The sequence below is a fragment of the Rhinopithecus bieti genome, unplaced genomic scaffold, assembly GCF_001698545.2.
Source record: "Rhinopithecus bieti isolate Rb0 unplaced genomic scaffold, ASM169854v2 scaffold_82982, whole genome shotgun sequence".
Taxonomy (NCBI): domain Eukaryota; kingdom Metazoa; phylum Chordata; class Mammalia; order Primates; family Cercopithecidae; genus Rhinopithecus; species Rhinopithecus bieti.
The window spans coordinates 1,134-14,865 of NW_016830216.1; the positions used below are offsets into that span (position 1 = coordinate 1,134).

Sequence of the window (13,732 nt, forward strand, 5' to 3'; positions counted from 1 at the left end):
CAGCCTCCCAAGTAGCTGGGACTACAGGCGCCCGCCACCACACCCAGCTAATTTTTTGTATTTTTAGTAGAGATGGGGTTTCACCATGTTAGCAAAGATGGTCTCGATCTACTGACCTCATGATCCGCCCACCTCGGCCTCCCAAAGTGCTGGGATTACAGGTGTGAGCCACTGCGCCCGGCCCACATTGAATTTTTTAATGTATTTACTTTTTGTCTTCAAAGGATGAAGATGAAGAAACTGAACATGAAACAAAGGTTGGTCCTGCACGGCTCGACCACATGGTGCATCCTGTAGCTGAGCTCCTGGACATCCTGATGTCTTTGGTTTTGTCCTACATGAAGGACGTCTGCTATGTAGATGGTAAATCACACTAGCTACTGTTTATTGAACACCTGCAGTGTACCTGGCTTTGTGCTGGGCATTTTCCATCCATTATCTCTAGTACTAATAAAAATCCTGTAAAAATATCTATTGAGGATGAGTTTAAGATGGTTTAAAGAGGTCAAGTTACTTGCCAGTCACATAGCTTGAAAATGGGACTGGGATTCCGGCTGAGTTATATTTGTCTTCCGTCTTTTCACTGATTGTTGTATTGAAAGATTATGGAGTTTGGCCAGTTTTAGATCAAATTACGCTGAGGTTGCTGAATGCATTTAAGAATAGTGTAGAGGGCACTAATATATGGTGTTCTGTTACGTATTGAGTCTAGAGGGTCTTTCCCTGGCACCGTTGTGGTGCCAGTGTTAGTACTATATGTGCTTCTTGCCTTCATGGAACTTGAAAGGCTTTGCCATGCAAAAACAGAATTTTTTCCCATTCACATTGCTAAGATTTAAGATGAGCCCGGTGAGTCAGAATAATAGAACTGGAATCTGAATTGACTGCATTACTATTGTAACGGTCTTGCTGTTATGAAAATAATACATGTTGATTAGAGAAAATTTGGAAACTACAGGAAAGGATAAAAACAATTTAAATGGCCACATTTCTTCTATTCAGAGAACCGTTATGAGCATTTTGAAGTTTGACGTTTTTCCCTTTTCTGTTAGCGTGTGTATATGTAGGAGTGAATTTTTTAGTGGATTTGGGGGTCACACTAAACATAAATGTTTCATAATCTGCCCTTTACATGGATGCTGAAGGTGAACATTTTCTCATATCATTGCCTATTTTAAAATAATTGTTGTTGAATCCCAACACCTAGGCCAAGGTGGGAGGATCACCTGAGGCCAGCAGTTCAAGACTAACTAGCCTGGGCAACATAACAAGACCCCATCTCTAAAAAAAAAAATTTAATAATGAATGTTACTGATCACGTGGGTTTAACTGTCTTTTACTGTTTTCACCATTATAAGTGACAGTTATAATGAACATCCTTGTGCCATTATATTCAGTTGTCTACTAGCAGTAAAATGATTGGATCAGAGGTCTTTTGCTACACGAATTGTAGAATTGCCCTTCAGAAGGGTTTGCATTTCTGACCTTGCCACAGTGTGTGAGGTGAGGACCTGCTTCCTTGCAGGCGTTAGATTATTATACTTGGAAAATCTGTGCAAATTAAAAGTAGCATTTTGTTTTAATCCTATTTTAATGGCTAACGTCTTTTTTTTTTTTTCTTTAATAGACACAGTCTTACTCTGTAACCCAGGCTGGAATGCAGTGGTGGCACAAACATGGCTTAGTGCAGCCTTGACCTCCTGGGCTCAAGCGGTTCATCTGCCTCAGCCTTCCATGTAGCTGGGATCACAGGCATGCCACCATAATGTTTTGATTTTTTGTAGAGACAGAGCCTCACTATGTTGCCCAGGCTGCCCTTGAACTCCTGGGCTCCCTCCCATTTTGGCCTGCCAAACTGCTGGGATTGCAGGCAGGAGCCACTGTGCCTGGCTGGATAATGTTGTTTTTTAATGGTATTGTGTTTCTTATGAAAAATCTGGCAGATGAAACTTGAAAATATGCCTTTGTAAAAACTGAGATGACAAATTTTCTCCGTAGGTAAGGTTGATAACAACAAAACAAAGGATCTGTATCGTGACCTGATAAACATCTTTGACAAACTCCTGTTGCCCACCCATGCCTCCTGCCATGTGCAGTTTTTCATGTTTTACCTCTGTAGTTTCAAATTGGTGAGTAAGAATGTGATTAACATTATCTTAACTTATTTTGGTTTTGCTCGAAATTTTTCCCTAAAAACTGGGGTGGATGGAGACCTTGAAGTAAATAATTCTTTTCCGTGAGCTTACTTGCTAGTCTGCTTAATAAAATCGCATACTCTTTTCTTTTTTTTCCTTTCTTTTTTGAGACACAGTCTCGCTCTGCTGCCCACTGCTGCAACCTCTGCCTCTTGGGCTCAAATGACTCTCAGGCCTTACCCTCTCGAGTAGCTGGGACCACAGGTTACCACACCTGGCTAATTTTTGTATTTTTAGTAGAGGCGGGGTTTCACCATGTTGGCCAGGCTGGTCTGGAACTCCTGACCGCAAGTGATCTGCCCGCCTCCTGCCCCCTAAAGCATTGGGATTACAAGTGTGAACCACTGTGTCTGGCTCACGTCCCTTCCCATTACACTTGGAGAGAAAACAGATTGCTGCCTCCCAGCCCAGCTGGGTGCTCCGAAAATGTCATCCTGCCTTTTGGTCACTAGGTGGTGCTCTTCCCTTAAGCCTTTATTAAAATCTCATGGGGTAATTATCTGTATTTCCTTTATTCTTTCCAAGGGTTAAGTTGGAAAGAATAGCCCAAACCAACTTATTAATCTAGAATTTTAAAAACATTAGGCTGTGGATTTTTTTTTTTTTTTTTTGGTAGGGGAGAGAATATAGGAAGTTTTTCCTTCTCTGCAGTGGTTTTGTGGCTTCCTAGAGGTCGGGAGAGTGTTGGTCATGGGAAGGGAGGTTGAATTCTGTCTGCCCCCATGGGCGCGCCTAGCTTTAGAACAGCGCTGTTTAGGAGAAGTTGGAAGTTACACTCTTTGGTGAGAAGCTGTGTTGTTTTTTTCCGTGATTGGTGGAATTACTGGAATACCAGCTGTACGTTAGTCCGTGTTTCTGTTCATGGTTGAGTTCAGTGTGTGCAGAGACCGGAAGGGAGCTTTGCACTCACAGGAGTGCCCCTGTGGAGCTCCATGGGATGTGGGTTATTGTTGATCACCAGTTCTGGCTGACATTGGAATCACTTGAAGAGCTTTTATAATATGCAGATTCCAAAGCCCTGTCACAAACCTATTGAATTTGTACCTCCCAGGTTGAATTTTGTTGTTGTTATTTTTTATTTTCTTTTGTTTTGTTTGGAGACGGAGTCTCACTCTGTCACCCAGGCTGGAGTGCAATGGCATGATCTTGGCTCACTGCAACCTCTGCTTCCTGGGTTCAAGTGATTATCCTGCCTCAGCCTCCCAAGTAGCTGGGATTGCAGGCACCTGCCACCATGCCTGGCTAATTTTTGTATTCTTAGTAGAGACAGGGTTTCTCCCTGTTGGCCAGGCTGGTCTCGAACTCCTGACCTCGGTGATCCACCCGCCTCGGCCTCCCACAGTGCTGGGATTACAGGTGTGAGCCACTGCGCCCGGCACCAGGTTGATTTTGATGCTTAGCTAGGTTTGGGATCCATTGAATTAACACCTGAGATGCCTTTTGTTTTTAATGTTATTCTCTCAACGTGTTTAAAAAATGAAGACCATGACATACTAGAACTTTTCCCTACATTGGTGAAGTAAAAATCTTAGGATTTTGATAGCCAGATTATCTTAGGCATTAAAAAAGATCACACCGACACCCTCTCTTTTTATAGGGATTCGCAGAGGCATTTTGGAACATCTCTGGAAAAAATTGCAGGATCCAAGTAATCCTGCCATCATCAGGCAGGCTGCTGGAAATTATATTGGAAGCTTTTTGGCAAGAGCTAAATTTATTCCTCTTATGTAAGTAGCCTAATTTTCCAAGTACTTTTTAATATCATGCTTTAAAAGAGTATAGCATTGTCTCCAGTCAGAAATATCTCCTTTTTTTTTGGTATGTTTTTAAAGTGAATAAAATTCCTACTCTGTGCAAGATGTTTATATTTCTAAGCAGTGATTTTAGAATAAAGTGTCTCCTTTTTTTATATATAAAACCCCATATGTAAGGCTTTTGTCTTCTCTTCTGTGTGGTTGCACTTAAAGATCCATTTGTTTTTGTGGATAGAGAACAGTGTTGTATACTGTTTTGATTCTTTTTGTAGGTTTATCATTTTTTTCATTTGCGTTCCGAATCCATTGTATCTGTTAAAGCTGAAGAAAAACCCTTTTAAAGGTAATAGATCTCTCTAGAAGGCCAGTTTCTTCCAGTGGCCCGTGAAGGTATCTTTGGACAAGGATGGTGTTGAAACCCTTCCCCGACCACAAAATTGTTGACCATAGGACTTGACTAGGATGCATCAGGGAATACTGAAGTCCACCAGACTATCTTTCTCTTAGGAGATGTTGGTGAACTTGTCCTATTTGGCCAGTCACCCTAAGAGGGTGCCTTTGAGATGGTTAGGAGAACCTGCTTTCCATCCCTTGGGACGTCCTTAGGGGCTCACCTGTTCCTAGAAGGTCAGAGCTACTTTGCCTTGTAATTGGAAGGTTGTCTTCCTACGCACCCATCCATATCCTTCCTTTCTTTGCTTTTCCTCTGTGCCCATGGGTATTATTTAAAGAAACCTATGAACTTAGTGTGGTTTGTAATGAAAGGCAGTTGTGTGTTTTTATGTTATTCTGGTTTTTTTATGAAGTATAAAGTTGACTTGAATTTTTCTTTTCTCTAGTACTGTAAAATCGTGCCTAGATCTTTTGGTTAACTGGCTGCACATATACCTTAATAACCAGGATTCGGGAACAAAGGCATTCTGCGACGTTGCTCTCCATGGACCATTTTACTCAGCCTGCCAAGCTGTGTTCTACACCTTTGTTTTTAGACACAAGCAGCTTTTGAGCGGAAACCTGAAAGAAGGTCAGTGTTGTGGGAGTGTGGGACTGGATTTTCCTTGTGTTCTTGTCACCCTTAGAATGGTGATTCTTTACTTTTTTGAGATTTTTATTAAAAACTCTGGATGCAGAAAACTGCATGTACACTCAAACTTTTAATAATAATTTCAAGCAGCTCATAGGCCCCTGCAAACCCCTTAAGATGGATTTGAGGTTAAGAAAGAGGTTTCTGCTTTTGAAGGTTTGAAATGCGAAGATGTCTCCAGAGGTGAGGCTGAGCCCTGGGCTCTGCCAGCGCCCTGTACAAAGCTTCAGGTGGATGCACCTTCTCTTTGTTGTCCTTGTAACAGCCCAGTAAATGGCAGGTATTCTCCCTTTACAGACGGCACCAAAGCGCAGGGAAGTCATTTTCCCAAGATCACATGGTTATGGGCAGGATTAGAAAACCGAAGGCAGGTTCAGCTGAGCCTAAAGTTTGGGTTTATATAGATTAAACTCTGCCTGAAGCCTTGAGACTTAATTCACCAGTATTGCTTTGCTGATTTCTAATAGTTACTTATAATTCAAATCTGTCAGTTGAAACTTACTAGATTAGTGTATTTTAGTTGAAGAGAGTCTCCAAGAACAGTGTTTATAAGTCATTGTAAATTGTTCTGTTTATGTTTATGAATAATTCACATGGTTTTGTGGGCCACTTCCTCTCAAGCAGGGTCCCTCAACCTCACACGATTGACATTTGGGTGCATCATCCTTCATTGTTGGGGGCTGTCCTCTGCACTGTAGGATGTTTAACAGCCTCTGCCTACTAGCTGCCAACAGCAGTCCCCGACCACCCCCAGTTGTGACAACTAAAACTATCTCCAGACACTGCCATGTGTCCTCTGCGGGGGACACAGTCTCCTTGGGTTAATAGCCAGAGCTCTAAACTGAAAGTTGTACGTGTTGCATTATATATATTTACCTACATTCTACATGCTTCTAAAAAGATGTTGTATGAACTAGTCGGATGAGGTTTTATCACAAGATAAGTAAATATAAGCTCTGCTTTTCTTCGTATAAATTAATGCCAGAAATCTGAATTGAAGATCTTGTTTTTGTAAGCTGTGACATCCCATTTAGGTAATTTTTATCAAAATATGCATCAAAGAAACTCCTAAGAAAATACATTTAAGTATAAGTTGGTCACCTTGACTCTTAAAATAAATGTGATGTTTTTCTTTTACTCATGTAGGAGAGAATTTATTCATTAAGAAAGTGGTTTCTGTCTAAATTTGCCTTCTGTTGAGGTAGAAGGCACATTTGGAGTTCTCTTGTTTAGAAAAAAAAAAATACAAAAAAAACTACAAATGACTACTGTGTACCTGAAAACAGCGCTCAGCTTCACTAATGAGACGTGCTAGCTAGAATCAAATTGCTGTTTTGTTTTGTTGCCTGTAATGATCGTTAGTTGAAACCAAATCACAAGGTGTTTTTTCCCCTCTGTATTAACTCAGCGTATACTGAGCTTACAAACGTATGAACTTCCCATGGTCATGGAATCTTACGGCCTGCTACTTCCTGAGTTTTCTTTAGAGAAGCTGCCTTGGTGATCAATGAATGTGGTTAGCCTAGTGAGACTCTTCTGGGCCATACACGGTGTGACTATCTGCATGGACCTTTATTTAAAGCATTTCTGCAAATTTTTTTTTTTTTTAATGTGTGGTAATTTGTGCTTTTAAAGATATCTTACACTTTTCACTTATATTTGTACCTCTAAAAAAATCTTTTTTTTTTTTTTTTTAACCAAAGGTTTGCGGTATCTTCAGAGTCTGAATTTTGAGCGGATAGTGATGAGCCAGCTAAATCCCCTGAAGGTTTGCCTGCCCTCGGTGGTTAACTTTTTTGCTGCAATCACAAAGTAAGTTATTTACACTTTCTTGATGGGAGTTATTTAAAATATTTTTATTTATGTTTATCTAGTATTATAAGAGTCTGTTAAATTTCTGTGAAATGAGTAACATTCTAAAAGGCCAGGCGTGGTGGCTGACGCCTGTAATCTCAACATTTTGGGAGGCTGAGGTGGGAGGATTGCTTGAGGCCAGAAGTTAAAGACCAGCCTGAACAACATAGTGAGACCCTGTCTCTACAAAACATTTTAAAAAATTAGCTGGGTGTGGTGGCCTGTGCCCGTAGTCCCCACTACTCAGGAGGCTGAGGTAGGAGGATCACTTGATCCCAGGAGGTCAAGGATGCCGTGAGCCCTGATGATACCACTGCACTCCAGTCTGGGCTCCAGAATGAGACCCTGTCTCTTAAACAAAAACAACCCAGTCCTTGCAGGAAATATTGTAATGCAGCTATTGTTTTTGTACTTTAATGGCATTGGAAATTGCTGCTACTTCTTATCCAAAGGGCATAATTCAGCAGAAGCCTAGGCCCTTTGAAATAAGTAAGGCAGCCAGTAAGCTGAGAGGGGCAAAGCCATAGATGCTTATTAGAGTGACTCCTGTAATTATAACAGAAATAAACTGGACGTGAGGCAAATGTTGACCAGTAAGAGATTGGTTTAGAGAGTACTGTTCTCTCAGGTCTGGTAGCTATGGTTAATTCCTAGCCTTTCCTCTGTGCCAGGCAGTTCTCAGCACTTTATATAGAACTCATTTGATCCTCAAACAACCCTCTAGGATGAAACCCTGTTTATCAGTGGGGAGGTGGAGGTACAGAGAGGTGAAATCACTTACCTGAAGTCATAGAGCTAGACTGGCGGCACAGATTTAAATGTAGTCTGGTTCCTTTGTAAGCTTTCACTAAGTTATTCTGCTTTATGGAGAAAGCGAATTGGAGAATTGAATATTTAATGAGGCTATTCAGGCCGGATCATAGCCTATAATCTTCAACAGGTAAGGGCCAGCAGCTTGCTGAGCTCCTTCAGCCTCTTTAGTTCTCCTTTGCTAGGCATCTGGTTCAAGGTACCCTCTCTTCTGAGATCTCAGTGATAGTAAAGGATCCATAGGAAAAGGCATCAAGAGACCGACAAGCAGCAGCGGTGAGTGGTGGAGGCTTCAGCACGTTGGTTAAGATGGTGAGCAGCTCGAAGAGCGAGGATGGATGAAGAAAGCAGAGGCCGCTGCCCTAGTATATTCTCGGGGTGGGGACAGAGGACTGCATTTGTGAACCAGCTGGTCCAGGGGCTCTCGATTTGGGGTTGGCATGCGCATTGGAGGTACAGAGTGTGATGCCATGTGAGGCTGAGAGCAAGGGAATGAAATAAAGGTCTCTGCCTAGGTACAGATATGGTAAATAAAGGTGTGTACCGTTCTGTAGGTGTTGCTTTTGCCTGCTTGACGGTTTTGAGATGGAACCATATTGACACAAAGCTTTATTTTGATTTTAACTGCTATGTTATGTTCTGGGAATCTTTTTAATTGAGTCTTTGTTGGGATTTCATCTGTTAGTTTTTGTCTTTTTTTTTTTTTCCGAGACAAGGTCTTGCTCTGTCACCCAGACTGGAGTGCAGTGGCACGATCTTAGCTCACTACAAGCACCACCTCCTAGGCTCATGCAGTTCTCATGCCTCAGCCTCCCGAGTAGCTGGGTCTACAGGCACCTGCCACCACGCCCAGCTAATTTTTGTATTATTAGTAGAGATGGGGTTTCATCCTGTTGACCAGGCTGGTCTCAAACTCCTGAGCTCAAGTGAACTGCCTGCCTCAGCCTCCCAAAGTGCTGGGATTACAGGTGTGAGCCACCATGCCCGGCTGGCTGTGTTCGTGTTTTAGCACTCAGGAACATTCTTGTGTGTGTGTCCTTGTGTGTGGACACATGCTTCCTTGTCACACACCCGGAAGTGCGGTCAGCTGCGGGGTTGTAGGAGATGCAGATCTTCAACTTAACCTGATAGTGCAAAGCACCCTCCAGTGTGGTTTTGCTGATGTGGCCTCCACCAGGAGGAGGGGTCAAGGGCCATGAGCCTCGGCTAACAGGACAGAAATCGAAGTATGTGGCTTGAAGTTGCCATGGTGACCTGAGAACCTGAGGTGGAGAGTGACAGAAGCGAGATCTAAGTCCTCATCTTGGAGAAGCCGTCCAATAAATAAATTTTCAAGTTGCTCAATCATTTAGAGACAACTACCAGAAAAATTAAAAACATAATTGTCTTTTTTAATTTTATGCTTTTTTCTAGCATTTAACTCTTCTCACTCAGCATGTCTAGTCCTTTCTCTGCCTGTTTCTGAGGTCATGACTTAGTCAACCCCATGCCCCTCCTTCAGTAAAGGCTTATCTTCAGTGCTTCTTCAGCAAGTCTCCTCACCAACCACTATTTCCTCCTGAGTAACTCCTGAATCCCTTTTCCACCAACCCTTTAATTCTTTTGCAAACAGTAAAAATAAAGACACCTAGAGTTATGGAATCTAAGAGTTTTGCCTTGCAAACAGTTATTTTTAATGAGTAATAGCTATTACTCAGTAAAATCTAAGCCCAGTTTTGCATTCTGAGTGATAGCCACATTTTCTTTCTCCTTAGCAAACTTGAAAATAGAAGACCCAGAGAACAGTACCCTAGAAGTGTTACTTTCTGCTTTATATTGTTATTTTTACTAGCACTTGTTATGTTCAGCAGTTTCTCTGTGGTGGGTACAGTTGTCACACACAGCTCACATCTGCACAGAGTCACTCCAGCGTGTTAATGCCTCTGTGTTGTTGTTTTGTTCCACAGTAAGTACCAGCTCGTCTTCTGCTACACCATCATTGAGAGGAACAATCGCCAGATGCTGCCAGTCATTAGAAGTACCGCTGGAGGAGACTCAGTGCAGACCTGCACAAACCCGCTGGATACCTTCTTCCCCTTTGATCCCTGTGTGTTGAAGAGGTAGGTACTTTAAACCTTGACACTGGAGGAGGTGGATTTATACGTGATACATGTTTGCTTTTCCCAAGATTGGGATTTAGGGCTCTTCGCTGGAAGTGGCCCTTCCTCGCTGTTGATGAGCGTCTCGTGGTCTCCCTGCGTCTGTTTCACAGGCCCAAAGTAGAGGATGCCTCGCGGGACTTGCCGAGTGGCGCAGGCACCCCAGAGTGGGTAGATCTTTGCCTCACTAGGAGCCAGATTGACACCAAGGGTTTTTGTTTTATTTTTTATGTTTACTTAAACTGTTATTTAAACATATAAGGTTATGGGGATAACAGTGCCAGGATAGGGGAGGGTGCTGTCTTTTCTTGCTGCATAATTTTCTGTCAAGTGCCTTGTTCCTTCCTCTAGAGACCACATCCCATTCTGTTGCACAGGATAAACAAAAAACAAACGACTGGCTGAACACAATGGCTCACGCTTGTAATCCCAGCACTTAGGGAGGCTGAGGCATGCAGATCACTTGAGGTTAGGAGTTCGAGACCAGCCTAGCCAAGATGGTGAAACCCTGTCTCTACTAAAAATACAAAAATTAGCCGGGTGTGTCGGCAGGTGCCTGTAATCCCAGCTACTCAGGAGGCTGAGGCAGGAGAATCACTTGAACACGGGAGGTGTAGGTTGCAGTGAGCTGAGATTGCGCCATTGCACTCCAGCCTGCAGCCTGGGCAACAGAGTGAGACTCTGTCTCAGAAAAAAAAACAAAAGAAACAAAAAAACCACGATTTATGTAGATGAATTATTCTAGAAAACCACTGGGCCAGCCTTAACTTGGCACTTGTATAAGGAAGCAGGATTTTTGCTTATTATGGTTTCTAAAATAACTAGCAGCATCATGACCATCTGGGATTGTCTGGTCCCTGAAGTTTTGATTGACTGAAACCAGATTAGTTGTTTTTCCTAGACTTACTTTTCAGCAAATTACTACAGAAATATAAAAAAGAGAGTTCCAGAATATTAGTTTCATTTTCATTTGGATATACTATATATAACTGACTTGTCAGTCTTTGTAAAGTTTAGAAACAATTTCACTTGAAAATGGAAAGATGAAAAACGGCAGTTCAATACTCCATCGGCGTGAGTGAATGAACTCTTATACAGAAAGAGCCACATTAGTTACAGCATTTACATAGAGGGTTTTTGTTTGTTTGTTTTTGTTTTTTGAGATGGAGTCTTGCTCTGTTGCCCAGGCTGGAGTGCAGTGGCGTGATCTCAGCTCACTGCAAGCTCTGCCTCCCAGGTTCATGCCATTCTGCCGCAGCCTCCCAAGTAGCTGTGACTACAGGCACCCGCCACCAAGCCTGGCTAATTTTTTGTATTTTTGGTAGAGACAGGGTTTCACCGTGTTAGCTAGGATGGTCTCGATCTCCTGACCTTGTGATCCGCCTGCCTCGGCCTCCCAAAGTGCTGGGATTACGGGCGTGAGCCACCGCGCCTGGCCGGGTTTTTTTAATGTAATTATTTGAGCCGTAGTTTTCACTTCTTGGTTTTGGGTAATAGGTGTTGTGAGAAAAGATCCAAACTAGTTTTGACTTCTGCTGAAGTGTTTAACTTGACTTTGAAATGTGATCTTTGTTGACAGGTCAAAGCAATTCATTGATCCTATTTATCAGATATGGGAAGGCATGAGTGCTGAAGAGCTACAGGAATTCAAGAAACCCATGAAAAAGGTCAGTTTGTGATTGAGCACACTCTCTCGGAATCTCCTGGTTTCAGGTCACAGTCAGACAGTAAGTGGCAAGTCGCTCATGCGTGTAATTCCCTCACTTTAGGGGGTCAAGGCCAGAGGATTGCTTGAGACCAGCCTGGGCAACGCAGTGATACCCTGTTTCTACAAAAAAATTTTAAATTAGCTGGGTGTGGTGATGCACACCTGTAGTCCCAGCTCCTCTGGAGGCTGAGGTGGGAGGTCAAGGCTGCAGTGAGCTGTAAATGCAGTTCGGCACTGCAGCCTGGGTGACAGAGCAAGACCCTGTTTTCTTTAAAAAAGCACACCGAAACCGTGTCTTACTCCTTCTGCCTTTAAGAAATTCCAAACCCAGGTTTTGTTGTTATGTAGCGTCTGTGGCTTTTTTTGATAAGTTGCTTAAACGAGACACCTCACATACTGACATGTGAGAAGTGAAGGTTAATTACAAATTAGCTGACCAAATTTAGATCTTTGCTACTTGCGCATTCTCACCAAGTAACAATCTCCAGTTGACTCATATTAAAATTGCCCCAGCGGTTTCCATTGATTTTGTAGATCTTCATGGATGGCTGGCGAAGACGCAGGTTGCAACATACCCTCCAGGTCACATGAGGCGGAGCTGAGACGGTTACAGTTAGAGAGGAAAGTTAGAATCCAGTGATGAAGAATTTTGCTGCTCTGTTGCTTGGGAGCACATTTGTTTTTGCGTTAAAAGCAGCTTCAAGATGGCTTTTTTGTTGTTGTTTTTAATAAGGAGCCATTGGAAAGCTCATTTCGTCTTTTTCTTTATGTTTCGCGTTTGTCGAGGGGCGTGTAATTCATTCACATTGTGTTAGGTACAAGAGCTCTAACACTGGGCAAGAATGACTCGTCATGTTTCCTGTCCCCATTGAGCTTCAAATCTGTTTGCAAGTCAGACTTTAAACAAATGATTACAACATGTGATGAGCAGGTATGTGGGTATGCTGGTAAGAAGGAAGTGCTTCTCCGAGGGAGCTTTTTTCTGTTCTGTTTTGTTTTTTTTAGAGACATGGTCCCGCTATGTTGCCCAGGCTGGATTCGGAACTCTTGAACTCAAGCAGTCCTCCCACCTCAGCCTCCCGAGTAGCTGGGGCTACAGGCGTGTGCCACTACACTGGCTTTCTTTTGAAATTAAGATACTTTCTTCACCATCTGTACAGACCTAACACCTTCCTGAGGAAGGAATTGTTGAAAGCTTTTCAGTCAGCACTGGTGATCTTACTGATGATTTCTGATGTTTCTACAGGAGATAGTGGAAGATGAAGATGATGACTTTCTGAAAGGTGAAGTGCCCCAGAATGACACCGTGATTGGGATCACACCGAGCTCCTTTGACGCGCATTTCCGAAGTCCTTCAAGTAGTGTGGGCTCCCCACCCATGTTGTACATGCAACCCAGTCCCCTCTGACCGCAGAGATTTGTGACTGAGATGTGACATTTGGGATTCCCCATCACCCGTCATGCCCTCAGCACCCAGCTTGTGCCATTGGGCATTGATGGCACTGAACTAGAATGAGTGCCTGCCTTGGCTGTGGCACCGCCAGCTTAGACTGAATCAGGCATCGGAAGACTGGGTGTTTTTTTTTTTGTTCCCCTTACAGACAAAATGAAAAGACTAACTGTCATGTGCAATATTTTACAGTGGGGTTGATGATACATTTGGAAGGATTTGCTTGTTTAATATGTACATTTTTTGTGTTAACAGCTTTTTGACACAGTTACCAGGTAATTTCTAATATAGGCAGCAGACTGTTTTCATGGGTCGCTGTTCTGACATGGGTTTTGTCAGATCCGTGGTCCTGGGATTTTGCTGATCAGCTTTCCGTGAAGAATCCTCTAGGATGAAACTCCTATTTAAAGACTTTAACTAGAAAGTGTTTATTTTGGCTACATTGTTCACCTTCTGCTGTATTGGCATTTGTCTGTTAGGATTTCAAGGGAGTGTAGAGAAGATAGAAGGAAAGCGGAGAGCTGGCGTGACGTGGTCTGGGACACGGTTGGAGCTGGCACTGAAGGAGATCTTGTGGGACTTCAGAGACCAACAGAAGCCCATGGGGGGCCGGGCGCGGTGGCTCAAGCCTGTAATCCCAGCACTTTGGGAGGCCGAGATGGGCGGATCACGAGGTCAGGAGATCGAGACCATCCTGGCTAACACCGTGAAACCCCGTCTCTACTAAAAATACAAAAAA

The 13,732-nt window shown here is 43.0% G+C and overlaps 1 protein-coding gene across 1 annotated transcript; it reads left to right on the forward strand.

The window, feature by feature from the left end:
• Positions 1–206: 206 nt before the first annotated feature.
• RRN3 (RNA polymerase I transcription factor RRN3) lies at positions 207–13,676 on the forward strand (the record flags this gene model as incomplete). Its single annotated transcript, XM_017865237.1, is given in 9 exon segments — positions 207–363; positions 1,999–2,129; positions 3,793–3,808; positions 3,811–3,922; positions 4,789–4,973; positions 6,737–6,845; positions 9,644–9,796; positions 11,415–11,502; positions 12,790–13,676. Coding segments are annotated over 9 exon segments (1,113 nt in total), but the record flags the coding sequence as incomplete, so codon positions are not given.
• Positions 13,677–13,732: the final 56 nt, after the last annotated feature.